Source organism: Cnephaeus nilssonii (genome assembly GCF_951640355.1).
Source record: "Cnephaeus nilssonii genome assembly, chromosome: 16".
NCBI lineage: Eukaryota > Metazoa > Chordata > Mammalia > Chiroptera > Vespertilionidae > Cnephaeus > Cnephaeus nilssonii.
In genome coordinates this window covers 43,911,694-43,939,644 of record NC_137087.1, presented here as the reverse complement: position 1 = coordinate 43,939,644, position 27,951 = coordinate 43,911,694, and the positions used below count along the sequence as shown (strand labels likewise).

The 27,951-nt window shown below is 46.2% G+C and overlaps 1 protein-coding gene across 7 annotated transcripts; it reads left to right on the top strand.

Moving 5' to 3' along the window:
- Window positions 1-110: 110 nt before the first annotated feature.
- Window positions 111-27,951, top strand: SEC31B (SEC31 homolog B, COPII coat complex component). Of its 7 annotated transcripts, none has more exons than XM_079793752.1 (25): window positions 111-488; window positions 859-982; window positions 7,318-7,513; window positions 7,723-7,818; window positions 8,714-8,854; window positions 9,214-9,356; window positions 10,590-10,689; window positions 10,818-10,979; window positions 11,509-11,643; window positions 13,946-14,176; window positions 16,129-16,203; window positions 16,455-16,553; window positions 16,905-17,001; window positions 17,505-17,683; window positions 17,897-18,023; window positions 18,397-18,542; window positions 19,271-19,444; window positions 20,078-20,239; window positions 22,777-22,954; window positions 23,869-24,183; window positions 24,443-24,501; window positions 25,027-25,173; window positions 25,689-25,799; window positions 26,253-26,324; window positions 26,558-27,951. In XM_079793752.1, exons 1-25 carry the CDS (start codon window positions 410-412, stop codon window positions 26,735-26,737), a joined length of 3,528 nt encoding a protein of 1,175 aa, XP_079649878.1. In that variant the 5' UTR covers window positions 111-409; the 3' UTR covers window positions 26,738-27,951. The 7 variants fall into 7 exon arrangements, with proteins under 7 accessions (XP_079649878.1, XP_079649874.1, XP_079649873.1 ...); XM_079793748.1 differs by having other exon boundaries at window positions 8,711-8,854; XM_079793747.1 differs by having other exon boundaries at window positions 17,505-18,023.

Sequence of the window (27,951 nt, the reverse complement as noted above, 5' to 3'; positions counted from 1 at the left end):
GACCTTTCAGTCTGCAGGCCGACGCTCTATCCACTGAGCCAAACCGGTTTCGGCGGTCATATAAATTTTGGAGTCATCAACATATGGATGATATTTAAAGCTAAGGGAATTGATAAAGTCACTGAGAGATTATCTGGTTTGATGGTTATCATCACCATGGGGCCTGTGGCAACCATGATTTTTGGATTTAAAGCATTAGATTTTAGTAATTGAACTGTCTTTACAGACATGCAAATGGTCATGTGTTTGTCACTCTGTGTTGCCCTGAGATGCCCCATCCCGTGATGTTGAGAGTGAAACAAGATCTTGTGTTCACAGGTGCTCCCTGGATCAGGCCCTTAAGCTTGCTGGTTTCTATTTTCAGTGAGCTGAGGGCCATGTCAGATTTCTGCCACCTACAGGTCAGACCATGAAGTTGAAGGAAATTGAGAGGCCAGCCGTCCAAGTGTGGAGCCCAGCCAGCCAGTACCCTGTGTATCTGGCCACAGGTATGGTGATACTGTGGACTAGGATCCAGGGGAAGTACATAGGTCCAGGGAAGCTTAATATGTAGAATTCTTTATTGAACATCAGAGAAAGCTTTAGAGTCATGGGGTTGGCTCACAGCAAAGCAAGGGGATGTTAGCTGTTTTTGGTACCTGAGGGTAGCCTTGGACTATGGCTCAAGGCTAGGCACCTCATGCTTTTTTGCAGTTACCATTTGAAAAAGGACCTTTCTTTGCAGTTGCCATTTGAAAAAGGGTGTACTCAGTCTTTTCTTGTTTCTCCTCCTCTCCACTCCCTTATATAAATATACCCCAAATCCATGCATATTTTGTTGCTCATACGCTGCCTCTTCCTAATTTTTCTTGTGCCTAGGAACATCTGCCCAGCAGCTAGATGCCTCCTTTAGCACAAATGGCACATTGGAAATCTTTGAGGTTGATTTCAGGGACCTTTCTTTGGACTTGAAACGCAAGGGAGTCCTTTCTGCCTCAAGCAGGTACTATGTCTGAAGTGCTGATGGGTATGCAGGGCAGATCCTGATGTAGACCCTGATGGGGAAGCCTGGGAGTAGTGTGTGCTTCTCAGGGTTCATGAGGAGACAAGTGAGGGGAGAAGGATCCTCACCAAGTTGGAGAGAAGTTAACTCTGAGTTTATTTTGCAAAACTATTTTAAAAGCACCCACTCCTTTCTGGTCAGGAGCAGCAGTGTTAGGCAGAATCATGTGATAGAGATGCCTCCCACAGGCCTGGACCTATGAGTATCTGATCTCTATGAATCCAAAGATGTTGACTCCTTCCACGCTTGGCTCTTGTGAAGATAAATACCTTACACAATATCCCCCTCTTCTGCCAAAGGGAGGAGAACGAATGATCCTCTCCTCACTGCTGTCAGGGACCGATTGGGACTCATAGATTGCATGGCTCTGGCAGGCTTACAGGGCTGGCATCACTTACTAGCATTCAGTGAGCACATGTATACATGCCAGGCACTATGCAAGAGCCTCTGTATATCTTATTCATTCCTCGAAATGAGCCTAAGCAATAAATAACATTATCCCCATTTCACATAGGAGGGAACCAAAACTCTGAGAAGCTAGGATTTAAGTCTCCACCTGTTTAATTTCAAAGCCTACCTTCTTTCCATTATTCAGTTGCTCTTTTACTATAGGTTTTGTAAAGATGAGGCTTACAGTATGAAGCAATGGTCTCCACATTTTTGTACCATTGGAAAAATGTGAATTACTCTATTCAAGTCATTCAATATGAAATTATATATTTAATATAAATAATGTACATTTATTATTGTACTATTACTAAAGTGTAATTTTTAAAAGTGTAATTTATATCATTTCTTAGATTAAAAATATAAATCTTTTTCTTACAGCCCAGAGAATTATCTTGCCCATCCATCCCAGTTTAGAATACAGTGTTCCATCCTCTTGTGAATTTTTGGGTCCATCTGAGAGATTGGTTAAGATGTTTAGAAAGGGGTGCCCTCTTCTTTATTTTCATGGTTTAATCTAATAATGAAGATTAGTTATTGTTTCCTTTTTCTTGAACCCCTGTATCACTTTATGACAGTACCTGTATTTTGTAGTTTTTTATATATCTTTGTATTGCCAGTATTTGTACCTTTTGAAGAGCAGGCACTAGAGGGTTTACCAATAATGATGAGATATTCTTAGCCTCTAAGCAAGCATTTCAGAAAGGGCTTCTGACAGGGATGAGCTAATTCAATAATATTTCTATTCCGGGAGGTAAGAAAAGAGGCAGTGGGTAAGGGGTCTTATTCTTGACAGGCCAAGCAGCAGCTTCAGCACAGTTGTGGCTCCTTAAGTTAAGAGTTCCTAAAAAAGGGGCAATATAATTGCTTGGGATCTTAAATCCTAAGATCCATGTGGGCAGAGATTTTTGTATGTTTAATTCACTGCTGTATCTCTAGCACCTAGAACAATGCTTGGTATTAGGTGCTTAATAAATATTTGTTGAATGAATGAGTGAAATAAGAAATTCCTGGGTTATCAAACTGAGCATTCTGTCTATCACTTCAGTTAGTTATATTAGTCTTTAGGTAGTCTAAGAGCTTTTCAAGGGTGATGGTCTGTTTGTTTTGCAGCCAACTAGGTTGAAGGGACCCTGTTTGAAATGTTGGTACTGAACGTGGGCATTATGAACTTTACCTCATGTCCTGCTCCACCCTGCAGGGATTTGTGGGCTATAACCAACATAAATAGTACAGCTAATTGCACTATAATTGTTTCCAAAGATTGGTTCTCATTCCCAAAGACCTAAGGGATTACCTTTGACACAGTCCTGTTAGGTCCTTTCTGAAGAAGTCATCTTAGACAGCATAAAGCCTAAGACACCCACTTCTTTCTGTTCCAGCCTGGGTTAGGTCACTTACTCAAAAGTCAGTATCACAAACTATTGACCAAGATGATCAGGGTAGATAGAAAGCTACCCATCCTTTGCTTTATGCTTTCCCCTTTCTTTTCCTTTGTGTCATCTTCTGCATGGTTTAGTGCAGCAGTCGCCAACCTTTCGGACCTCACAGACCACCAGTGGTCTGCGGACCACCGGTTGGTGTCCGCTGGTTTAGTGGAAAGCACAGTTGTGTTGAGTTGCAGCCTTAATGAGAGCTGTGTGCCTTTGGGCAAATAGAGCTCTGTCAGTGGTCTCAGGTTTCCTCACTTATGTATAAAGAAGAGGCTTTACAAGACGACTTCTAAGAACCTGCTGAGCTCAAAATTCAGGTCTTGTGTTCTTTTTTTGGCTTAGTCTCCTTCCTCCCTCCAACCGTTTAAAAAACTCCTCCTTATGTCTATTCATTATTAACTAAACACATACTTTTCAAAATCTTCTTCTTTTCTTTGCCTGCCCTGTTTACCAGGCCCATGCCTCAACCACATTTGAATCCTGAAAATCCCCTTCTCAATCCATGATGCATCAGAGAAATATCCATTTATAAATATCTGACTAAAGAGAAGTGTTCTGAAATACTGGTATGGATGTAGATAAGGGACAACCTCAAGCTATATATAGACTGATAAATGTCACTGGATGCAATCAGAATCAATGTGGATTAGCATGCGCACTGAAGCAAGCGATGTTTGACTGGTTAGATGAATCTCACTCAAGAGGAAAGGTTTCTGGGAGAATAATACATTGTTTATATATTGATTTTTGAACTGAGGACATAGCTGCTATGGCTGAATGATGTCAGAGGCCAGTGTGTGATCTGCTCTCCACCTCTGTCTACTCTGAGGTTCTAGATCTCTTGAGAGGCCTCCGTAATCTCTGTATGACCCAGCCTCTTCACATGGAGAAAGCAGATGATCTATCTTCCAGTACTTCCACCTCGGTTCTATCTTCTTTGGGAGCATTTTGATCTCTCTTTGGGTGCCTGTGTAAGGGACAACACAAAGCAGAAAAAGATCACTTTGTATACTTCTCTTAGTTTTCCAGTTTCTAAGACTTGCCTTTTCTCTAGAAGACACCAAGATCACAGAATAGAGAGAGCATGTGCTTTGCTGTTGGACATAACCTGGGTTCAAATCCCAGTTTTGCCATCTACTATCCTCTTGGACATGTTATTTAAGTTCTCTGGCCCTGTTTTCTCTGCTGTAAATCTAGGATGCATAGTAGGCACATAATAGGCTGTCACATACAATGCATTCAGAAAAGTATTCTTTTCTCAGACAGCCATTGCTCCACTCCACTGTCTTCATTCTCTAGTTTGGAGCACTGCCTTCACACTCAATGTGACTTCTTAAGGAAACTTGGAGTTCTTCAGCTATTTTGGACTGGATGTGGACAAACTCATTTTCACTTTAGTTCACTTGCACAAGGCTGAGATTTTTCAAAAGGAACCTTTCTAAGCAAATAAAAGCAAACTCCAAACCAAAAAAAAGTACATAAATCATAGCAAGAATTTATACAGCACATATTCCTAATCACTAAAGCTTGGCCTCAGAGGAGCTTAGCTGGTGTGACGTTCTGCTTTCACATGCTTCAGTTTATTCTCTTCAGCCCTGTGTTTTGCTTTTCACCAGAAGCATAGCAATGAGCTGGTTGTTAGGGCTGGTTCTATCTTTATGAAGTTCAGTGTCTTCCCTGATTGTTCTAGGCTGGTGTGCATCTGCTACAGTCATTCTCAACCTCAACCCTGGCTGCTGGTTAGAATTACCTGGAGGGTCTTGCTGAAAATGTAGGTTCTAAAGTCCTGTCTCTGAAAATTCTGCTTCACAAGGTCTGAGTAAGAATCAAAGAACCCTAGTTTAGATGCCACCTATCATTCTGTGATGTCCTGATGTCTCCATTGTTGCCATCATTATCCTGGGAACCACTTTAGCAGAGAATTACACTTCTATTCTTATGTTTTCCTACCTTGCCATACAAACTTTTCTTCCTCTTAAATCGCTTAGTTTCTATTTTCAGGCCAAGGCCATCTCTTTTTTTTTTAACCTTTTTTTTAAAGTATTCTAACATAGACAAGTTGCAGACTAATACACTAAACACTTGTGTACCTTCACTTAATTCATTGGTTGTTAACATTTTGTCACATTTGCTCATGTGCTCTCTTTCTCTACACACACACACACACACACACACACACACACAGCTATCTCTTGTCCCCTGTCCATTTGTAGAGCAGAGCTGATCAACACTCCTTGAGCCTACTGAATGATCAATCCCTGTCCTTGCTTGAATAATCCCAGGTTTTTCCATCACGTTCCATTCAGTCTCCAGCTTCACCCTCACTCATTAAGAGGCTAACAAAATAGAATGTACCATCTGTCTGCATGCTTACAGAAAGAAAATCATTTTGTCTGCATTTCAGCCACTGTAGTGGAACTGGGTATTCTTCTCAAACCCTTTGGTGACCCCCAACACCTTGAGGTCTCTGGTACCTTCTACTCTGGTCTGTATGTCATGTGCTCTGACCATAATGAGGTCACTGCACCTCTTCTACCATTCCCATGTGAGTTTTTCACTACCATACCCCCCTCTGGTTCCTGTGTGACCTATTATGGGCTTCTCTAGTCACTCTGTTGACTTGCCCACTGCTACACTGACCTCTAGCCCCAGTATACTAGTAAAGCACATTCTTCTTCCCTGTTAAGATCAGACAACCTTAGAAAGCATAGCCTTTCTGACAGTAGCTTTAGACCACCATTTGTGTCACCTCTGATGCTTTTTTATTTGTTTGTTTTTCAATCTATTGGGGTGACATATATTAATAATATATCATCTGTATATTGCATTGTGTACTCACCACCCAAAGTCTAGTCTCCTGTCACCATATAATTTGATCCTTTACCCTCTTTATCTTCTCCCCATTCCCTTCCCCTCTGGTAACCACACTACTATTATCATAGCTCTGCTGTTTTGCTTCAGGTGTTAACCTAGTCTGAACTGGTGCTCAGCTCTTCACTTCTGGCAGGTTGGCTCTGCTCTTATGACTGGCCAAACAGGTTCCTGCCTGGTCGGTCATCCCACTCACTTTCTTTGCTGACTGTTCCTAAGGTGAGGGAGCATTTTATTTCAGTGAGGGATCTTAGGACACCATTCAGTGTGAAATCTGATTTCTCGGAAGGGCTGTGGAAATATCCTTGGCTAGCAGCTGGGAAATGGACAGACCACTTAGGAAGCTTTGAGGGGTTCCACATGCCTTCTTTAGGGGCTTTGCAGAAGACCCGCACCTGTCTGCAGGGGACCCAGGGTCCATCCTTTTTTCTTTGGTAAGACAATGGGAGTATCTTGTTAGAAGCATCCTCAGGAAACCGGAAAAGTGTTTCCCAGAGGTGTGTTTATTCTTTTTTTAAAAAAATATATTTTATTGATTTTTTACAGAGAGGAAGAGAGAGGGATAGAGAGTTAGAAACATCGATGAGAGAGAAACATCAATCAGCTGCCTCCTGCACACCCCCTACTTGGGATGTGCCCGCAACCAAGGTACATGCCCCTGACCGGAATCGAACCTGGGACCCTTGAGTCCGCAGGCCGACGCTCTATCCACTGAGCCAAACCGGTTTCGGCGGTGTGTTTATTCTTAATGCTTCTGTGTCTCTAAGGCTGGCCCATGGCAGCCATACAGTGCTTCAATGAGCTAGCCACACGGAAAGGCATGAAATCCTTGGGTTTTTTCCTCACATCCAGTTTGAGAGGGAAGAGGGGACATCAATTCTTGGTCTAGGGAATTGCTTCTAGTCAGGGACAGAAAAGTTTGGTCTTCCTCTAAACAGAAGACAGTATAGATCTCAGGCATTAAAATAAAATGGGCTTGACTTTGAACCTTGGTTCTGCTACTTCCTAGCTGTAAAATGGGGATAAAATTACTAGCTGTACATGCAGAAGTTTCATAACTTCTCTGGCCTCAGTTTCCTCAATTGAAAGTAGAATCAATAATAACACCTTATGGGGTTGTTGAATATTCAATCAGTTAATACATGTAAAGCACTTAAGACAGTGCCTGGTACATAGGAAGTATTCAATAAATATTAGTTGTTGTTATTTGAGTTGCGAGGATAAGGTGAAGTGACCTATTTGAAGTATTTATCATTAGGCCTGTTTAATATTAACTTTAAAAATAACTATCCCCACACAACTCTGAGGCAGTGGCTTCCTGGCTTCTAGTGTAACATAGAGGGAATATTTTTCAGAGAAAGGGCAGGACCCGGCAGAGGAGACCTTCATTCTGGGTCTGGGATATGAGGAAGACAGGCAGGCCCCAGCTAGGGGTGGGAACGCCCGCATAATGGCAGAGTCTGGCAGAGCTACTTGCTGATATGGACCTAAACCGGTGCTGATGCTAGTTCCTCCTCTCTGTAGGTTTCACAAGCTGATCTGGGGGAGCTTTGGCAATGGGAACCTGGAAGGCACCAGGGTTATCGCAGGCGGCGGGGACAATGGCATGCTCACACTATACAATGTGACCCACATCCTGTCTTCAGGAAAGGAGCCTGTGATTGCCCAGAGACAGAAGCACACGGGGGCTGTCAGAGCCCTTGACTTTAACCCTTTTCAGGTATACATTTCATTTGGTCAGACATGGCCAAGCCCTCAAGCAGTAGCTCTGAATGGAAGCATTCACTTATGACTTTCAGTCTGTAACTCTGAACCCTTCCCAGGCTGTTTTGGGGGAGGCTTTGGAAGCCTCATATATGGGTCTCTCCCCGTCTCCTCCTCCCATCTCTTTATGAGATGGTGGTCTTCAAAGACCTGTTCTTTGTACAGGGCAACCTCCTGGCCTCAGGGGCGAGTGATTCTGAAATCTTCATTTGGGATTTGAATAACCTGAGTGTGCCCATGACCCCAGGATCCAAGTCACAGGTGAGGAGGCTCCGGGGCTGCTGCTTACAGTGTGCAGCTGACTTTCCCAGGGAAGAGTCTTGCATTCTTGGAGGCAGCCAGAGCATAGGAGATTTTAGGCTTTACCACTGGAGGGCAATAAAGCTCCACAGACAATGTGCTACCAGTCATATTTATCAGGGATGGAAGAGAGGGGAGTGTGTGTGTGTGTGTGTTTGGATGGGTGGTTTGTGGTCATTAACTGTCTTACGGGTTGGAGTAAGACATTGAGAGAAGGCATTGTATAGCTTAGGCAAGGTTAAGCAGGCTTGGTGCAGAGGGGACTCCCAGATATACCCTGGTCCTTTTGTGGGGAGGGTCAGCCTTGTCTGTGTATCTGGTTTTCCCATGCAGTCGGGGGTCTCATGTATTTCTGTCTCTCAGTGTACCTATCTGTCAGTCTATAGCTTGGCCTGTCTTTTTGCTTCCTGGCTTTTCTCTGGCTTATGCTTGCAGTAGCGTGAGGTAAGTTAAGAATGAATTTGATAGCATCTGTGCCCTAAAAGTAGCAATGGCTTTTTTTTCTTGCCTCGCTCTCTCTGGGAATATTGGGTTTTTATGTTCCCCTTCCTTCCTCACTTCCTCCTTCTATCCCTGAGGGTTATTTTAAAATCTTGACTCTATCCTCTCAGGAGCACCTTGGGATAGGAGTGAAACCCAAGTGTGCCTACCATTGTCTCAGCTTCTACACCAGTACCCTAAAGGAACCTCTCTGGAAAGTTCAACTCCAGCTCCCTGAGACTGTCTTGGTTTGGGCAGCCCCATATCTACCATTAGGCTTTCTGTGGGTTGTTGGGAGCAGTGGAACAGCAATTGCCTTTTGGTTGGGGGGATAGCAAGTTGTCCTTCACCTGCTACCCCCATCCTGCCTCAGCAGCCCCCAGAAGACATCAAGGCACTCTCTTGGAACCGGCAAGTTCAACACATTTTGTCTTCTGCTCACCCCAGCGGCAAGGCAGTTGTGTGGGATCTCAGGAAGAATGAACCTATCATCAAAGTCAGTGATCACAGCAGCAGGGTGAGTCATGAAGCAAAATATAGGCTTGGGCTGTGGCTTCTCTCTCAGGCGTAGTCATTGCAGCTGCTCCTCCCCAGGCCAGGGTTCTGTTTGCAGCTGTTACACATGTGGATTCAGCCCCTAGCAGATTTCCTATTGAGAGTGAAAGCTTAGGGACCTAAACAGACCTGATAATGGGCGCTTCTAAGGGTCCTTACTTATTCATGGTCATCACTTATTTCCTGATGGCTGTGGTGTTCTCGGTCACCTAGAAGAGACACAAAACCTGTCCTCGGAGTGGTCCCATCCCATTTGGGCAGAAAAGGTTCACACTAGAATGGGCAGGTTATGTTACCCATTGGAGTCTGCTTTGTTCACAGATGAACTGCTCAGGCCTGGCCTGGCACCCAGACATAGCCACTCAATTGGTGCTATGCTCAGAAGATGATCGTCTCCCAGTAATTCAGTTGTGGGACTTGCGCTTCGCCTCCTCGCCCCTGAAGGTGCTGGAGAGCCATAGCAGGTAGTATCTCAAACTTCAAATGCATCCTTGGTGGCCCTAGCCGGTTTGGCTCAGTGGATAGAGCGTCAGCCTGCGGACTGAAAGGTCCCAGGTTCGATTCCGGTCAAGGGCATGTACCTTGGTTGCGGGCATATCCCCAGTAGGGGGGTGTGCAGGAGGCAGCTGATCAATGTTTCTCTCTCATCGATGTTTCTAACTCTCTATCCCTCTCCCTTCCTCTCTGTAAAAATTCAATAATATATATATATATATATATATATATATATATATATATATATATATATATATATATTTAAAAAGGTGATCTCCTGGTTCATAGGTCGATAGCCAACCATTGAGCACACTGGCCGGGCAGGAGAACTCTTTAAAAAAAAGAAAAAGAAAAACAAATGCATCCTTGGTGGAGAGCTGGGGCATAATGACCTGGGTAGGGGGCAATGAATGCCTCACTTTAGCTACCAAACATCCTCCCTGTCTTCAAAGCCATCCCAGTGAGCACACAGTCACCCAGTCCTAGCTCCAGCCCCAACCAAGAAGAGTTCCTTTAGACCCAGAGGTCATGGAAAAGAGCCTGAGATGCCATCTAACTTCTAGAGATGGGAGTGGAGATAGGGAAATGAGAAATATTGGAGCCAGTGTTTAGCCCCCTAGGAGAGTCCCCAGGCTCCAATCTGGTAATGTTCATTTCTTTAGTGATGAGGTTGCCTTCACCAAGACTTCTCCATAATAGGACCTTGGCTCCTGTCTGTCTGTCCTGCACACAGGCCTGCCTCTGAAGCTGAGTTCAGGGGTCCATAGCAGAGATAGCAGCCCCGCAGTCTGTTCTTTGTAACTAGTGTAAAAGGCCATGTTGCCTTTTTACCTTCTTGGGAACTTTTGAGGGTTAGGCTTCACGACCCTCCTGAGCTAAAAAGCACCTATAGGATGGGTGCTTCTCTGATTCATGCTGATTCATAGTCCCTACTCTACAATCAGGGGAAAGAAGAAAGCCATCCTGCAGTGATCTATGGAAGGCAGAGTGATGCTGGGCACAGTGCCTAGGCTCTTAGAATTGACTTGTATTCTGGCTGCTTGACGGCTGAAAATTCCTTAATTTTTTAAAACCCCTTTTTTTCTCATTTGTAAAATAAAATCAGGCTGCTCATTTTGTAGGGATGAGATTTATCAGAGATATATAAAGTACCCTATTCATAGTAGGATTTCGGCTAGTGCTTGTTCCTCCTCCTTTTTTAGGGGTATCTTGTCAGTGTCATGGAACCAGGCTGATGCTGAGCTACTGCTCAGTAGTGCCAAGGACAACCAGGTCTTGTGCTGGAACCTCGTGAGCAGCGAGGTAGGCTGGTCCTTCTGTGGGCGTTCTGGGATGGGAGATGAGATGAGGGGAAACCCAGCAGCAGCTATGCATTCTGGGCTACCTTATCTATGTCAGAGTTTCCCTAATGCTGTGTTCCCTCATATTAGGTGGCATATAAGCTACCCACACAGAGCAGCTGGTGCTTTGATGTGCAGTGGTGCCCTCGGAACCCTCCAGTATTCTCTGCTGCCTCCTTCGACGGCTGGATCAGTTTGTACTCTGTGATGGGTAGGAGCTGGGAAGTCCAGCAGATGAGACAGGTTGACAAGGTTTGAAGGGCTTAGTGGAAAATGCTGGAGGGAAGGGGCTGTCTCTCTTTGTGGGGAGAGAGCAGGACATATGGCCTGGGAAGAAGTGGGGATATTGGAGAGGAGGAGGGCAGGGCCCTGGGTTTGGGAGGGCTGTACTTTTGCTCCAGTGCCCATCTTCCTGGGAGGAAGTCAGTCCTGCCACAATGCAAAAGAGCCCTTCACCTTCACTTTTGTTCTTGGATGTTCCCTGTGGTATTTCAGGGACATTGGACCTCATGCTTGGACATTATTTTGGAAGTATAAACTGTCTTACCTCCCTGGCTCCTACATATCCATTTTGTGTCACATTCCTCTGTATACCTTAGAACCAGTAGGCTTTCCAAAAGCCTACTTCATGGGAATCCCACAATCACTATTAGAATACGGGAGTCTCATCTTTGTGGGCTAGATTAGGTAGCTCAAGGATTTCTCCCCAAATGGAGTTTGTAGGTGGAGTTCCTGGCTAGGCCATTTCAAGCTGGTGATGTGGGTGTCCTTTTGCCCCCAGATCTCTTCCTCCTTCAGCAAAGGCCAGCCTCTCTCACCATTGCAGATGCCAGAGCAAGTGACTCAAGCGTCATTGATACCTCCTCTGAAAAAAACTCCCAAATGGATGAGAAGGCCAGCAGGCGTTTCATTTGCTGTAAGTGCAGTGTGTGTATGTGCGAGGTTGTGTGTGTGAGGGCTTGTGAAGCCTACCGTGTGCCCGCATGGAGCTACGTTCTGTAGGAGATACTTTTCCATCAACCTGTGTCTCAGAGGAGGTCCCGCTTTACTGCTCAAGTTTCCCTCTCTGCCCCTTCACCTCTTGCTGTCAGTCCTGTATAAAAGGAATTGATTGCTTTAGACCTCCTGGTTATGGAGAACTGCCCGAGATGCCACCTGATTTTTATCTAATCTTTATGTGTCTGGACTGGTAGTGAGTCCAGCTATGCAAGGGTTAGAATGCAAAGCAGGAAAGAAAAAAAAAAGAAAAAAGATTTCATCCTGTCACTCCTCTGCTCAAAACCCTTGACCTTTGACCCCCATTACCTTATTGGCTCAAAGCCAAGTGTACACAGAGCCCCATTTATCCTTCCAGTTTTTATTCCCATCTTATTCTTATGTGTTCTCTATGGTCCAAATAAATATGACTCTCTTATGTCCCACGAATAATTCCCCAACTCTGCTGCCTCCACCTGTACCCCATCCTTCGGCTTCTCTCTCAGGCTATTGAATCCTGGTACAGCCTTTCAAGGTCCCTCACTTAAATACCACCCCCTTTGGGAGGCCCATCTTTAACCCTCGTCAAACTTAACCTCACTTCTGTAACCTCACAGATTTATACTCCTGTAATGATACATTCTAACTGTACTAAACTTATGTAGATGCATGTCTCAGGACCCTACTAAGTAATAGATCTCAAACTTTAATGTGCATACAAATCACCTGGGGCTCTTATTAAAATTCTAATTCTGGTTCATTCGGTCTGGGGTCGGGGCTAAGATTCCGATTTTCCAACAGGTTCCCAAGGTGATGCCCTTGCTGCTGGTCTGAGGAGTAGCAAGGCCCTAAAACAGCTATCCCAATGCTTTAAATACTAGGCTTGAATTAAAAGCAGAGGGATAAGAGTAGAGGCTCTTGTTTTCAGAGCCACCTGTTTTATTAGGGAGGTAAGACCAACACACTCAAGAGGCAGCGAAGTGAAGGATTCTGAGGTCACGAGACCTGAATTATTATTGATCTGTCGCTTATCAGCTGTGTAACCTTGGGCCTTCAGTGTTCTTATCTGTAACACAGGGATAGTGATAGCTGCCTAGCTTACGTTAGTGAATTGACATGAAGCTCAACTAAAAATATATGTAAGCACTTTGTCAAACTCTTCAGTACTATACCAATCCAAATTCAGATGGTTTTGTTTAGCACTAATCAAAGTATAAGTTTTGTGCTGTAGGAGTCAAGAGAGGAATTCTGCCTGGGAAAGTTCATTAAGGAGGGGGTCGGAGGAAGGGAAATAGTGAATGGCTAGGGAATAAAGTAGTTGTCAGCCTTGACTGTAATTGGAATAACCTGAAGAATTTAAAAATACTGATGCCTGGTCCCACCCCCAGATATTCTGATTTTATTGTTTGGGGGAGAGCCTGGCAACTCTGAACAGCTCCCCAGGTCATTTTAATATGGAGCCAAGTTGGAGAACTGCTAGAGTAAAGGGCCTTTACTAAGCTTTGTATTTATGCTGAGTGCTTTATATAAAGTACCTAATTTGGTGAGAAGGATGCTCAGGTTGAGGCATTGTGGTGGGTGAGAGCACAGAGCAGGAAGGAACTGGGGACTTGGGGGATGTGGCGCAGTCACATAAATGAGCAGGGAGAGAGGTGCTGCAGAGGCAGGTCTGGCCATGGTTTTGAAGGATTTTGTGTACAATGAGCAGAGCAGCTTCAGGTCTCCCCTGTGGCTGTATGAAACCATTACAAGCCCATGAGTAGCAACAGATACAGGGTTGTAGGCTAATGCTTGGATTGGAGGAAGGAAAAGCCTAGAGGCTAGTAACCTATTCCAGCATTCTGGTGAGCTAGCACTGGGAATGGGACAGAGGGACCTTCACAAGAGACATTGAACAAGAAGAGGTAAGACTTTGTTGTTGCTTGGCTGTTGTTGTATAAAGACTGATGATGCCAAGGTGTTTGGTCCAGGTGACTGGGAGAAGGGTGGTGCCAGGACAGATGAGGAGAAGATGAGTACCATGTGCTGAAGTTTTAAGTTGATGGTACTAAAAATGCAGAGCTGGTTTTGATATGGGGGCACATTTGCTACTCGATTCCTGATTCTATTCCATCCTCAAGAGTTTTCTTATCATTGATTTCCTATCCTAGGGTTGACCAATATAGGCCTGTCCTGTGATCCTGACTTGGTGTTAATTTTTAGCTCAAAGGCATGACCGTTACCTTTCTTGTTTTTCCTCACAGTTTGGGGGGAAGCTGGTTACTTTTGGCCTTCCCAGCACCCCTGCCCATCAGGTGCCACAGCCTTGCCTTCGGCTAGTCTTCATCAGTCAAGTCACCACAGAATCCGAATTCCTGATGCGATCAGCTGAGCTGCAGGAGGCCCTGAGATCAGGAAATCTCCTCAGTTATTGTCAGAACAAGATCCAGCGAGCGTCAGTGCAAAGTGAAAAGATGCTCTGGCAGTTCCTGAAGGTAGGAAGCCTGAAGGCTGGATGCTCAGCAGTGTTTCCCCAAAGCTGGGTACTGCAACACCAGGACATGCATAACCACCCTGTGACCCAGATTTCAGAGGCCCTGACTCCTAGTAGGGTTTTTTTCTACATGACACCCACCCTCCGGACACAAAATCTTCACCCTTTACCAGAGAGAGGCTCAAAGACGATTTGCACTAGGAAAGGTGAGGGGTACAAGTGACATTTGCCCTTTTTGCTACTATTGCTCCTGTCCTGGATACTTTACTGGAGCTGAGGTGAAGACTTTCACAGGGCCATGCCACAGGGCAGATAAGATGATACGAAGGGAAAGGATGGGAAGGGGAAGGAAGGGGGAAGATTAGCTGAAAGGATATATCATTATAAGAAGGCTTTGAGTTTGTTTCAAGTAACCCAAGGCAAGTCATTGTGGTGGGACTCAGGGCTCAAGTCCTGCTCTACTCTGGATGCATGGCTTCAGTTACAGTACTGCTTTAACTTCAAGTTGCTTATGACACCAGGAGGAATGCTATCAATCAAAGGAAGTGAGCAAATGAGAGGAGAGGGCTAACGAAAGAAAGATAAATAACTGACCAGACAGACAGTGAGAGGGTTATTCAGATGTTTGGGATTGTAGAGAAGAATGCAATAAGGACAGGGCTTTGTCCCAGGGGATCTGAGGAGGATGTGGGGCCTGTGCTTCAGACATAGAACTTAATGAAGGTAGACACCCAGAATCTGGGAAGGAGAAAGGGATTTGAGAAAGATCATCAACTATAGAGTGAAGCTAGAAAACATGTGGGAAGAAAAGAGAAAGGGAGCTTTTGTTATAAGCAGGATACAGATAATAGCTCCAGGAATGGTGGGATGGGAAAGACAATAGAGGGAGTGATCAGGAGTTCAGCCTTTATTTACTCAGGCAGCAGTGTCCATAGTACCTAGGGGAGACTGGTTGAAAAGCTACCCAAGAGCTGTCCAACAGAATGGTCCTGAAGCTGAGTGCAGATGAACATTTCCAAGGGAAGGGCATGGAAGAAGGAGGGGGTATGAAAAAAATGGTAGTCAGAATTCATGATTCAGTATAGGATCAATGAAGGACCCAGACCAGCGAACCCAGGTTAGGGTATGGCTTCAGGAAGGCTTGGCCCTCAGTATCTGGTACACTGAGTGGGTAAACTGACTTTGTTTACTATATCCATGCACCTTCCAGCAGGAGTCTTCTCAGCCTGACATTTAGACTCAGAAGACTCACTTGGTGTCATCTCCTCAGAAAGATGTAAGATAGAAACCACAGCCTGTCGGCAGGGCAGCATCAGGTGTTCCCTCCTGGGGCCGTTCTTGCAGCATCCATGCAGCAGTGCAGAGTTCTCTTCAGCTCCCCAGAAGGTAGCACAGGTGCAAGGAGTTAAGATGTACACCAGGCAGGTATGTAAGTTGTCCTGGCTTAGAAGTCTCAAGCCCTCAAGAGCCATTATCTCTTGTACCAACTCCAAAAGTGTAGCTTCTAGAATCTCTGCAAGGGATCTATTCAGTTACAAGAGTCCTTGCAATCAGGGAAGCCTAGAACATGGTGCCCACATTGATTATTTATAGTCTATATAGTTCCAGTCCAAATGCAGTTTACCAATCACAAGCAATGTTGCCTAGAAACATAGATCATATTTTACTATTACCAGGTTACCAAGGTAACAAATGTAGGAAGTCAACTGAAGGTTCAGTTTTCTGGAAAAAAGAAAAAGGAAAGAAGAAAAAGGTTTTGTTAACACTATGCCTACAGCCCAGCAGGAATCAAATCTGAGGAGACAAAAGGGAGAGATGGTGTTGGCCTTAGCGGCACTGCTGTTAGTACAAAGAACTATATTTGAGGGTACGCTGGCACAGATGTCCAATTTTAGCAGGAGAGGGTTATTTACATTTATATAATGGAGACTTCTGTGTCCTGTGGTTCCTTAGGTGACCTTGGAGCAAGACTCCAGAATGCAATTTCTAAAGCTATTAGGATACAGTAAAGATGAGCTTCAGAAGAAGGTAAGCTGCTCTCACATCAGAATCATGTACTTTATATGCAGAGAATCCTATCAGTGGAAACTATCTCAGAATACCTCTTCCTGAGCTTCACTAATGCATATACAAACTTAACCTCCTGGAGTTAGGCTGTTTCCCAGGAAAATAGCTCAAGGATCTTACTCTAGTTGGTGGGGTTTGGAGGTGGAAAGAAAGCATAATGCTTGTTTGACCTTGTGCTGGGGAGAGTGGTACTCACAAGTCTCTCCATGCAGGTGGCCGTGTGGTTGAAGAGAGACTCAGGGCTGGGTAAGAGCCCTCAGCCGAAGGGAGATAACCTCAGCAGTACCAGACAACAAGCCTTCTGCAGCCAGGTGTGGTAGGAGCCCAGCCAGCCAGACCTACAGTAGCACAGGAGACCTGCTTTTAGGGCATTTCCCCCTTCCTGGCCCTCTGCTTAGCTCTCATGACGTGCTCAGCTTCTGTAGAAGTCTTCAAACTCCTTCCCCTGTGTTAGTGAGACACAGAGTTCATAAGCTTTTGGGCTGGGAGTGAGCTGTGTTTTAATCATGAACTTGAGCCCTTCCCAAACCTTATCTGCTTCTTCTTTTAGCTTTACCCATTGAAGGTCAAATATATTAGTGCTCCCAGAGAGAGCTACTCAGCCAGCTCTCTGTCTTTGGGGTTCATTTCCTAAGTAGCCACCTCTCTCCTTCCTTGTTCAGGCCTCCAAACACACCACAGAAGTCTCTGCCTCCTCAGCTTTCTTTGATGAGCTGGTCCCTCAGAACATGACTCCATGGGAGATCCCCATCACAGAAGGTACCATGACCCTGAGGGAGAGAAACCCTCTGCATGGGTGTAGGTGGGCTCAGAGTTCTCAGACTTGAGGACATTGCTTTCTTGTCCCTTGCCTCCTGCCTCCCTCCCACCATCACACATGCTGGGTGGTTCTGTGACAGGTTAGAGCACTCTTCGGCTGTTGATTTTCATGGATGGGTCCTTCCTATGGAAAGCTTTCTACTAAGATATTTTCTCAATCCTTCTGTGTTCTTGCTTTAAGGACTGTGACCCTGTCCTTGCTGAGCAATCAGACATCACCTGTGATACTGCCACATGAGTTACTTCCTCATCTTGGGTTCTCTCCTTAGAGAGTAACCAGGACACCCCACTATATTTTGTTGTTGAGGAATGAACTTGGGAGTTTGTTTGGGGCTAAGGAAACTGAATGATACAGACATAGGAGGCGTGCTGTGGGCTCTGCAGGTGATGGGAAGCTATGGTTCAAGGGCAGGTTAACATGGAGGGGATGCCTCTGCCCTCAGACACAGATGGACTCCTGAGCCAGGCTCTCCTGCTCGGTGAACTGGGCCCTGCTGTGGAGCTGTGTCTGAAAGAAGAGCGCTTTGCTGACGCCATTATCCTGGCCCAGGCTGGGGGCACAGATCTGCTGAAGCAAACACAGGAACGCTACTTGGCCAAGAAGAAAACCAGAATCTCCTTGGTAACTGCCCACTGTGCAGGAGAGGAGAGGAGGGCATTTCTTGGACTTTGTGAGGTGGATGTCCACACTTTGGGACTGGTGTTCAGAGGATCTGCCAAACTCTTTTCCCACTCTAACCCCGAGCCCCTCGTACGTGGTCTAACAGGAAGCCTGCTCCTGCTGCCTGTGCTGGATGAGTGGTTGATGACCTCCTTCCCTCCCTGCCCATTACAGCTGCTAGCCTGTGTTGTGCGGAAGAATTGGAAGGATATGGTGTGCTCCTGTAGCCTGCAGAACTGGAGAGAGGCACTGGCTTTGCTGCTGACATACTCAGGGCCAGAGACATTCCCTGGGCTCTGTGGTAGGTGGCCCTAGGCTTTAGAATGGAGTGGTGTGACCTGAGTGTGGAGTCCGTGGGCCTGCTGATGGAGGAGGCAGAAGAGCAGCCCGAGCTCTGGGAGGCCAGGCCGTGTTATCAGAGCCAAGGTCTGGTTCAGCTGGGAAGCAGGGACTATAGTGCATGCCCCTACTTGCATTTGTTGTCCTGTTTTTCTTGTCACATCTTGAAGCAAGAGCTCTGCCCTTCATTGTAGAGCAGTGTGAGCCTCAGTGTTATCCAAAGCCACTGTGGCTACTTGTCCCATAGCTCATGATCTGCCACCCATTTCCAAACAGGGAAAGGAGGAGGAGCAAAGGAAAGCTGTGACATTAAAGAAGTTTCCATCTCTCTGCAGACATGCTGGGTAGCCGAATGGAGCAGGAGGGCGACAGGGCACTCACCTCCGAAGCCAGACTCTGTTATGTGTGCTCAGGGAATGTGGAGAGGCTGGTGGAGTGCTGGGCAAAATGCCACCAGGCTTCATCCCCCATGGCTCTACAGGTACCCCTTTTCTGCAGGGCACGGTCCCTTCATTACAGACCCTAAGGAGAGGCTAGTGGTAGGGATGTGCAGGGACATCAGAGAGAGTCCTCTGGGTACCCAGACTGGAGTCAGGGTATAGGGGAAAATAGAAGGGCCCTTCATGTCTGGGACCTTCTCCCAAGGATGAGCTGTCCCTCTTTCCCTCCTCAGTCAGGGAGACTGAGCAGAAGCTACTTAGGTATTAATCTCCATAATGTTTTCCTACTTCAGATTTGGTTATACAAGTTTATTCTGTATTTGAGTAATTGTGAGCCTGGGCCTCCTATTAACTGCTATGAAAAATTCTGTGGATCTAAATTGTACCAGACACTCCGCAAGCAACCAGAGAAGATGGGGGTCACAGACTCACAGGGAGACAAAGTCACACATAAAACAATACTATAACTGAGTCTGAAATTGCTGATGGCCTAGCATAAAGGGTCAAGAAAGCAAAGAAAATAGGCAGAGATGTACGAGAATCTAAGATCCCGATGGCCCCACTTGAGCCCAGTGCTAAGAGCTTGAGAGATGAGGCCAAGTGGCCCTTCTTTAACTGTCATGTCTCTTGTATATCAGCACCTTCTGTCTCCATCTGGCTATGGCCAGATGCTCTCCTCATAGTGGGAAGTCCCTGGGTGAGCTGCCTGGGCTTAGAGAGCAGGATGTGCTTTGAAGAGGGCTAACTGCCCTCATCCTTGTTCCTCTAGGACCTGATGGAGAAGGTAATTGTTCTGAACAGGAGCTTGGAACGACTGCGGGGTCCTGATGGGGTGAGCCCAGGCCCTGCCACAACCTACAGGGTCACTCAGTATGCCAACCTCCTGGCAGCCCAGGGCAACCTGTCCACGGCCATGAGCTACTTACCCAATGACTGTGCTCAGGTGAGTGGGGTCATGGGGAAAGAGCAAACCATTTAATTCAGTCATCTAGCACCGGCTGAGCAATTCCATGTTCTAGGCACTATGCTAAATGCTGAAGCTCCCAGGATAAATAAGATCTAGTCCCTCAGGAAGCTCACAATCTCGGGGGGCGGGGGGGGCGGGAGGGGGGCGGGGGCGGTGGAGAATCAGATGTCACTAACTCAGTAGTGCCACCTGGGACCACAGGTTTGGACCATAAGGTCAAGCTTACAACCATAGCCTTTGGCTATAATTGTGCTGGGAGGGCTTTGCTCTCCAAGCTGGACTTGCACGTGGCTTTGCCACAAGAGGACTGTGCCCTTTCATTAGTCTGAGGCTTGAACCTGTTCAAATGCTGTAGCCGCTCTCCACACTGAGTGATTAAAATTGTTGAGCTGGACCTTCAAAGAAAAGTAGATATAGGGTGATCTAGGCAAAAAGAAAGCAAGGAGGGAGGCTTGGCAAGGATTGGAGCTATCTGTGAGTCATCTAAAGTGGCTAGAATGTCAAGAGTCAGCTGACATTTGAATGCTATATGGGGCCAGGCTTGTAAGAGAGGATGTTTGCTTGTTTTAATTTTACTTAATTCACTTCTTCATTATTATGACTTTATAGCCACCAATTCAGCAGCTGAGAGATCGGCTTTTTCATGCCCAGGGTGCTGATGTCTTGGGCCAGCAGTCTCCTCCTTTCCCCTTTCCCCGAGTCATTGTGGGAGCTACTCCCCACTCTAAAGAGATGTTATCTTGCAAATTGGGATTCCAGACTTCTCACCAGGTAACACCTTGTTTGTTCATTCATTCAAAAATACCAATTAATGTCTACCAAGTGCCAGGTATGGTTCTAGGCACTAGGAATATATTAGTGAACAGAAATGATGAAAACTCCTGACTTCATAAAGCACAGATTCAGTTATTTTTCTAATAACTGTTTATTGAACAATTGCTTGGCTCTTAGAAAGGTGCACAAGCCATGATCCTTGCCCTTAATTAGCTTATAGTCTAGTGGAAAGATAGATATGTAAAAAATAAGTAAAATTTGTAAATGCCATAATTGGGGTATGATAAGGTGTCATGAGATCACACAGAAGAAAGCAATTTACTCTGTGGGGAATGGGAATTTTAGGGAATATTTCAGAATGAGTATGATGTTTGATCTCAGTCTTTTTTTGTTGTTGTTAACCCTCACCTGAGTATATTTTTCCCCATTAACTTTTTATTTTTTAAAATATATTTTTATTGATTTCAGAGAGGAAGGGAGAGGGAGAGATAGAAACATCAATGATGAAAGAGAATCATTGATAGGCTGCCTCCTGCACACCCCACACTGGGGAGTGAGCTTGCAACCCAGGCATGTGTCCTTGACTGAAATTGAACCCGGGACCCTTCAGTCCACGGGCTGGTGCTCTATCCACTGAACCAAACTGGCTAGGGCTCCCCATTAATTTTTAGAGAGAGTGGAAGTCGGGGTAGAAACAGCGATGTCACACACACACCTGACCTGGGCCGGGGATCGAACCTGCAACCCACTTATGTGCCCTTGACTGGGAATTGAACCCAAGACCCTTCAGTGAGCGAGCCAACATTATAACCATGGAGGTCAATGCTCTGACCACTTAGCACACCGGTCACGGCTGTTTGATCTCAGTCTTGAAGATTAAAAGTTATTTTGGCAAAGGAAGAGTTAGGTGAAGGCTATTTTAGGCAGTGGGAACAGCATGTACAAAAGCATTGAAAGGAGAGTGAGCAAAGCCCATATGAGGAACTGCTAATATTTTAATGACATTGCCAAACAGGTCTTTGTGGCATTGGAGTAGGCTTAGAGGAAGCTGGGGAAACAGGAGTTATACAGGAAGGACCTGGCAGTCTGAACTAAAGGCTTAGACTTGACTCTGAAATTGATAGCAACCAGGAGCTATTGAATAGTCGTATGCAGGGCAATAACTAGCTCTGCGTTTAGGAAGGGCAAAGCTAGAGGCAGTTAGGAGGCTATATAGAAGGAAATAATGAGGACATGAAATAATCTAAAGCTAGAGAGTGAGGTTGGATTTGAGATATTAGGACATAGAATTAACATAAATTAATGATAGTTAAGAGGAGTGTGTGAAGGGGGACTGGCTCCTAGTTTCAGGCCAGATGGATGGGTGCTGTTATCTTATGATGCCAGGAGCCTACTGCAGGGGCTGGAGAACAAAATCCAATGAGATTGTAAATAGAGGTATTAGGCAGAAGTGACATAGGAATGAACTGGGAAGTCTCATGTATCCAAATCCCACCCCACCCCATGCCAGCATCCTTCAACAACCACAGTGCAATAACAAAACCAAGAAATTGACATTAGTACAATCCATAGATACAGATTTTAGATTCATATTTTACCAGTTTTATATGTACTCGTGTGTGTGTGTGTGTGTGTGTGTGTAACCATGTAAGAACTTGTCTTTTCATCTTTTTAATAGGATCCTTCACAAAGCAAAAGTTTTTAATTTTATAGAGTTCAATTTATTGTTTTTCTTCTATGGATCTTGCTTTTTGTGTCAAGATTATGAACTCTTTGCCTAGTCCAAGGTCCCCCAAATTTTCTCCTATGTTCTTTCTAGAAGTTTTATATTTTACATTTACGTCCATGTTACTTTGAGTTAATTTTTATTTAAGGTGTGAAATTTAGGTTAAGCTTCATTTTCTTGCCAGTGGATTTGCATTTATAGAAAAAGCTGTCCAGTCTCCATTGAATTTATTTTGCTCCTTTGTAAAAAATTCATTGGGCATATTCATATAGATTTATTTCTTAGTTTTCTATTCTGTTCCATTGATCTATGAATTTATCCCGCTACCAGTACCACTCTCTTAATTACTACCTCTATGTAGTATGCCTTGACATGAGGAAGAATAACATCCCCCCTTTATTTTTCTTTTTCAAAATTTCCTGGGTATTCTAGAACCTTGCCCTTCCCACATAAATGTTAGAAAAAGCTTGTCTATGTAAAAAATTATTTGCCCATATAGACGTGTTTATTTCTTGGCTCTCAATTCTGCTTCATTGGTCTGTGTGCCTGTTTTATGGCCAATACCATACTGTTTTGATTATTGTCAACTTTGTAGTATAATTTGAAGCCATCAAGATCAGTCATTCCTGCTCTTGATGACTTGTGTCTTTTCTCCTTATCATTGTTGGTTTTTATAGAGATTTATCAATTTTGTTGACTTTTTTTTAAGAACTAGCTTTTTGTTTCATTTTTTTTCTATAGTTTTCTGTTTTTCAGTTACTTACCTTTTCCCCCCTTTCCAAGTGTTAATCCTTTATTCTCTTCACAGGTTCCCACTCCATCTACAAGGCCAAGGATTTTCACACCCCAGTCATCACCAGTGATGCCCTTGGCACCTTCCCATTCTGGCCCTTATCAAGGCTCCAGAATGCAGACTATAAGAGACTACAGGGTACCTGAGCCCCAGGTTGCCCAGCCTTTGCCCCTGGGCCCTGGGGTAACGCCTGGTGAGTGAGTGATCCGTCTGAGTAGAACATAGAAGAAAACAATTGGCATGGTCAGCGTGGAAGTAAGAGGTAGTGTGTCTATGTAGTGAGAGGAGCTTGGAATTCGAAGTCAGAATTCCCAGTACTGTCACTTACTGGCTTTGTACCTGTGGGCAATATGCTTAGCAATATACTGTTTCTTTTGAAAAGTAAGAGTAGTTGTTATGTTGTTCATTTCAACCCCACAGGATTGTTTTGAGGGTCAAATAAGGAATACAGTCAAAAGTACTTTGTACATGGTAGATATCCATATGCATGGGTATTAATCAACCATTTTTATTATTAATAAAATTAATTATCCTATATAATAAAAGCCTAATATGCTAAGTGTACGGTCAACTAGTCGGCCGTTCAACCAATCAAAGCATAATATGCTAATGATATGCTAAGGCTGCTCAACCGCTCGCTATGACATGCACTGACCACCAGGGGGCAGACAGTCGACTGGTCAACCAGTCGCTATGATGTGCACTGACCACCAGGGGGCAGATGCTCTGACTGGTTGGTTAGCTTGCTGCTGGGGTCTGGCTGATTGAGACTGAGCAAGATGGGCCAGACATGCCCTGGAACCCTCCCATGGTCCCTCTCTGGCTGGCCAACCTCCCGCATCCCTCCCCGATTCTGATCATGCACTGTTGGGGTCCCTCAGCCTGGCTTGCACCCTCTCGCAATCTGGGACCCCTCAGGGGATGTCGGAGAGCCAGTTTCAGCAGGATCCCATGGGGCAGGCCAAGGGACCCCACCCGTGCACGAATTCGTGCACTAGGCCTCTAGTATTAATATAATTAAATGTGTTTTCAAAAATTATTATTGCTGCTTAGTCTCCCCTCATGTGCTCTGAGTCTCTCTCAAATTGAAATTCTGTTGCACTTCAGCTTTATCTCAGCCACAGCTGTTACAAGGGCAAAGGGCGCAAGCTCCTAACCCCATGGGATTCCCTGGAACATGGCCTCTTCCTGGTCCCCCTCCACCGATGGCACCCTCAGGCATCATGCAGCCTGACTCTGCCCCCCTGCCTGAGACTGCTCGACTGATTCCTTTCCTTCCGATGAGACCACCAGACCTCAGCCCTGTGAGTTCCCAGCCCCCAGGCCCTCCTGTCAGCTTCCCTGCAGCACACCCTCCAGGAGGACCAGGCGCTTCATGCTCTAGCACCATCCAAACCACTGGCATCTTGGTTCCTCACCCAGGTCAGTCTTCTTTCCATGGCTTTCTTTTTCTCAGCCATTGCCTCCCTCCCCTCTCTACCCCTCCCACTACCACCTTAGGATCTCTCCCTCAAACCAATGAACTGGGGCTCCTTTGGTTGGAGCATGCCAACTGAGAGTATAAATGGTCTTCAGAGGGAGGTGAGGTGGACTCCAACTAAAATAATTTTGATGGTCTTCAGACAGAATGTCCAATGTTCCTGACCATGCCCCAAAATACTTCTATCTTTGTATTATACAGGACCTCAAGATTCCTTAAAAAATGCTCCAGCTCCCAGGGCAAACCTCCAGAGGAGACAGGTCAGTGCACCTCCTTACCCACCCCCTCATACATTTACCAGTGACCCACATTTTAGTTCCTTACAGAATTCAGCCCAGTCCTTCCCATTCTCAGGCATGCATTCTGCTCTCTCTTTCCCCACTCACTCTTCTTCCCTCAACTTCCTCCTCTTTCCTTCTTACATTGTACACCAGTCTTCCCACTTCCTGGTTTCCCACTCACTATTCTGTCCGCTGTTCATTCATAATTTCTACCACTCTCTCAAATTAAGGCCTAGCGCAGTGGTCGGCAAACTCATTAGTCAACAGAGCCAAATATCAACAGTACAACGATTGAAATTTCTTTTGAGAGCCAAATTTTTTAAACTTAAACTTCTTCTAATGCCACTTCTTCAAAATAGGCTCGCCCAGGCCGTGGTATTTTGTGGAACAGCCACACTCAAGGGGCCAAAGAGCTGCATGTGGCTCATGAGCTGCAGTTTGCCGACCACGGGCCTAGGGAGTCTCTCAGCTTAGACTCATGTGCCTCTCTTTCTCTCTCTTTAGTTGCCAGAGACATTTACATCCCCAGCACCAATTACTGCTCCAGTTATGAACCTCACCTCTGAGCCACGAGGGGTCCTTTCCTCACAACCCCCTGTCCCTGGTGTGGGTCATGCTCCCCCTGGAGCACCAGGAGAACTCGGCCTGCAGGTGACAATGTGTTCCCTCCCCTTCTTCCAGCCCTCCTTGGGACTAGAAAAGCAGGGAGTGCCCTGGCGGGTGTGGCTCAGTTGGTTGGGTATCATCCCATGCACCAAAAACGTTGCCAGCTTGATTCCTGATCAGGGCACATGCCCAGGTTGTGGGCTCGATCCCCAGTAGGGGGTATGGGGAAGCAGCCGATCGACGTTCCACTATCACATTGATGTTTCTTTACCTCTCCCGTCCTCTCTCTCTAAAAATTAATTTAAAAAGTCTTTTTTAAAAAAGGAAAAGGAAAGCAGGGGCTTGGTAGATGGGCCTCATTCCTAAAGGTAGAGTCGAACTATGAGCTGGGGAATGGGGAGGGGCAGGCACCAAATGTCCTTACTGTAGAGGGTGCCCCCTCCCCAACTCTGCTATGCTCCAGGGAGAACAGTGTGTTGCTGAGTCACTGAGGACTAGTTCTTAGGGAAGCTACGAGAAAGACAGCTTGCCCATCTGTCCTCTCTCCGCTTCTTCCTCAGCAATGGCCACCAAAGAAGACGTACAGGAAGGAGCTGCCCCCAGAGCATCAGCCCTTGAAAACCAGCTTCGAGGCACTTCTACAACGTTGCTCCCAGTCTGCCACTGACTTAGTAAGTCTGAACCTTCCCCACGAGGCCCTCCTCATACCCTTAGCTGGTTCCGGGATCCCTGAGCTCTATAGCAGCTCTTGTGTGATCAGCTCTTTTCTCACTGTCCCTTGACATCTTATGCTTATTTGATCTCATGCAGGGGGTTGGGGGCGGGCGGAGGGACACTTGTCTGTTCTGAAGTCAGCAGGACCCAGCAGCATCGGGACTAAACTCTTAGAAAGGCAGCAGGGAGTACTCGAATGAGAGTGAAACCAGGAGTAAGGACACTTGCCATGCATTCACTGGCTGTGTTGGCTTGAGCAAGTCACTTACCCTCTTTGGGCTTCCATTTCCTCCTTCAAAATGAAAGAAGTAGCCTTTAGCCATTCTGGCTCTACTCTACTGTGATTCTTTATAGTCCTGTGTAGTGTGAGGTTTAGGGGCTAGAATCAGAATCCATTTTCCTCCCTGTAGAAGACAAAACGGAAGCTGGATGAGGCAGCCCAGCGCCTCGAATGCCTCTATGAGAAGCTCTGTGCGGGGACAGTAAGTACACTCGGTGGCGCTCCTCTGCCTCCTGCCCTCCCACCATCACCCATGGCCAAAGGGAGCTCAAGTGTCCTCTGTCCTCTCCCCTTAGGTCTCACTGACCTGGGTTCCCACAAAATACATCCACCTTGCCTGGACTTGCTCCAGAATTCAGTCCTCTCTTATCCTTTCCATGCCATAGGGTAGGGGCTGGTGTGGGCTTACTAACCGAAGGGCCAATCCCTCCACAGCTCTCGCCTCAAGTCCTGGCTGGGCTCCACGAGGTTGCCCGATGTGTGGACGCAGGAAGCTTTGAGCAGGGCCTTGCAGTGCATGCCCAAGTGGTGGGCTGCAGCCGCTTCAGCGAGGTCTCCAGCTTCATGCCCATCCTGAAGGCTGTCCTCACCATTGCTCATAAGCTGCACGTCTGAGCCAGGCAGCCTCTCTTCCCAGGAGGTCACTGCTGCTGTTACTTAACTGTTCTCCCTGCGGAGAAGGGAGTTTCAGAACAGATTCTGTTTGTGTTTCCCAGCCTTCATTCTTGTTGCCAGGTATATGATGCTGTAGGCTTGGCTCCAAACTGGCAGAGTGCCTGCTTTCTATCCCGTGTGCCTGGCCCTCGATCTGCCCAAGGCTTGCTCGGCCTCTGAGGCAGAGCATAGGGCCAGTTCTGTACTTCACCTAATGCTGTTCTCTGGGACAGGACCTGGGCCGGACGTGGGGCAGCGTGTCTGCTCCCGAGGGAGATTCTGTTTAAGTGGCTTCTAAGAGGATGAGCAGGATCCAAGTCTACCTCTGCTGTACCCATTTTGGGGTCTTTTGTTTTTCCCCTCCTGTGGGTCATGGGCCTAATCTTACCTTCTCCTGGCCTCTGACTTCATATTTCCAGGTCTGTATTTCTCTGAGCCCCACTGGCGGGAGTAGAGTTGACTGTTCTTCCTCTGAACAAGTCATAGACATGAGGGATGGGCGCTGAGCAGAACCAAGAGAGGGAACGTTGGCCCTTTTCTAAAGGAACATCTGCCAGCATTATTCAGGGTGGGTGAGGTTAGGTGGAAGGGGTGCACTGCCTTTGCTGGGAGCTATCTTGGCCTTGAGATAGAAGCAGAGGGACCACTGCCTATGGGAAATGGCCCCTCATTGACCTGTGTGAACCCTGGTCCAAGGAGGGCTAGACCATTCATTCTGTGAGTATGAGCCCAGCTCTGGGATGGGAGCCATAGTAACAAAAGCCTCTCTTTTTAGCACTGCTCCTCGAGGGTGGGAGGCCCTCTCTCCCTCAGCCTCCACATGTCTCAGGGCTGCCTTCTCGGGCTGCACTTCCATGGTTGGATGCTGCATTTGAAGCACTGATGTACTTAATGTGCAATAAAACTGCTTTGATTTGGTTTCCTCAGTCATCTCCCAATAATTGTCTCCTGGGTCCTATTTCGCTCTTACCTCTCTTCGTAGTCCTCTGTTCCTGCCCCTCAATAATGCAGGGGAGAGGCTTTGGGTCAGCTGGGGAATCAAGAGAGTTGAAGAAAGGAGGGTGTCACTGAAATACTCTCTCCTTGCAGCATTTGTGGCCACTCGGCTGTGTGTGTGTGCGCGCACACACGTGTGCATGTGTGTATCTCCATCCGTGCCTGATGATCAGCTCCAG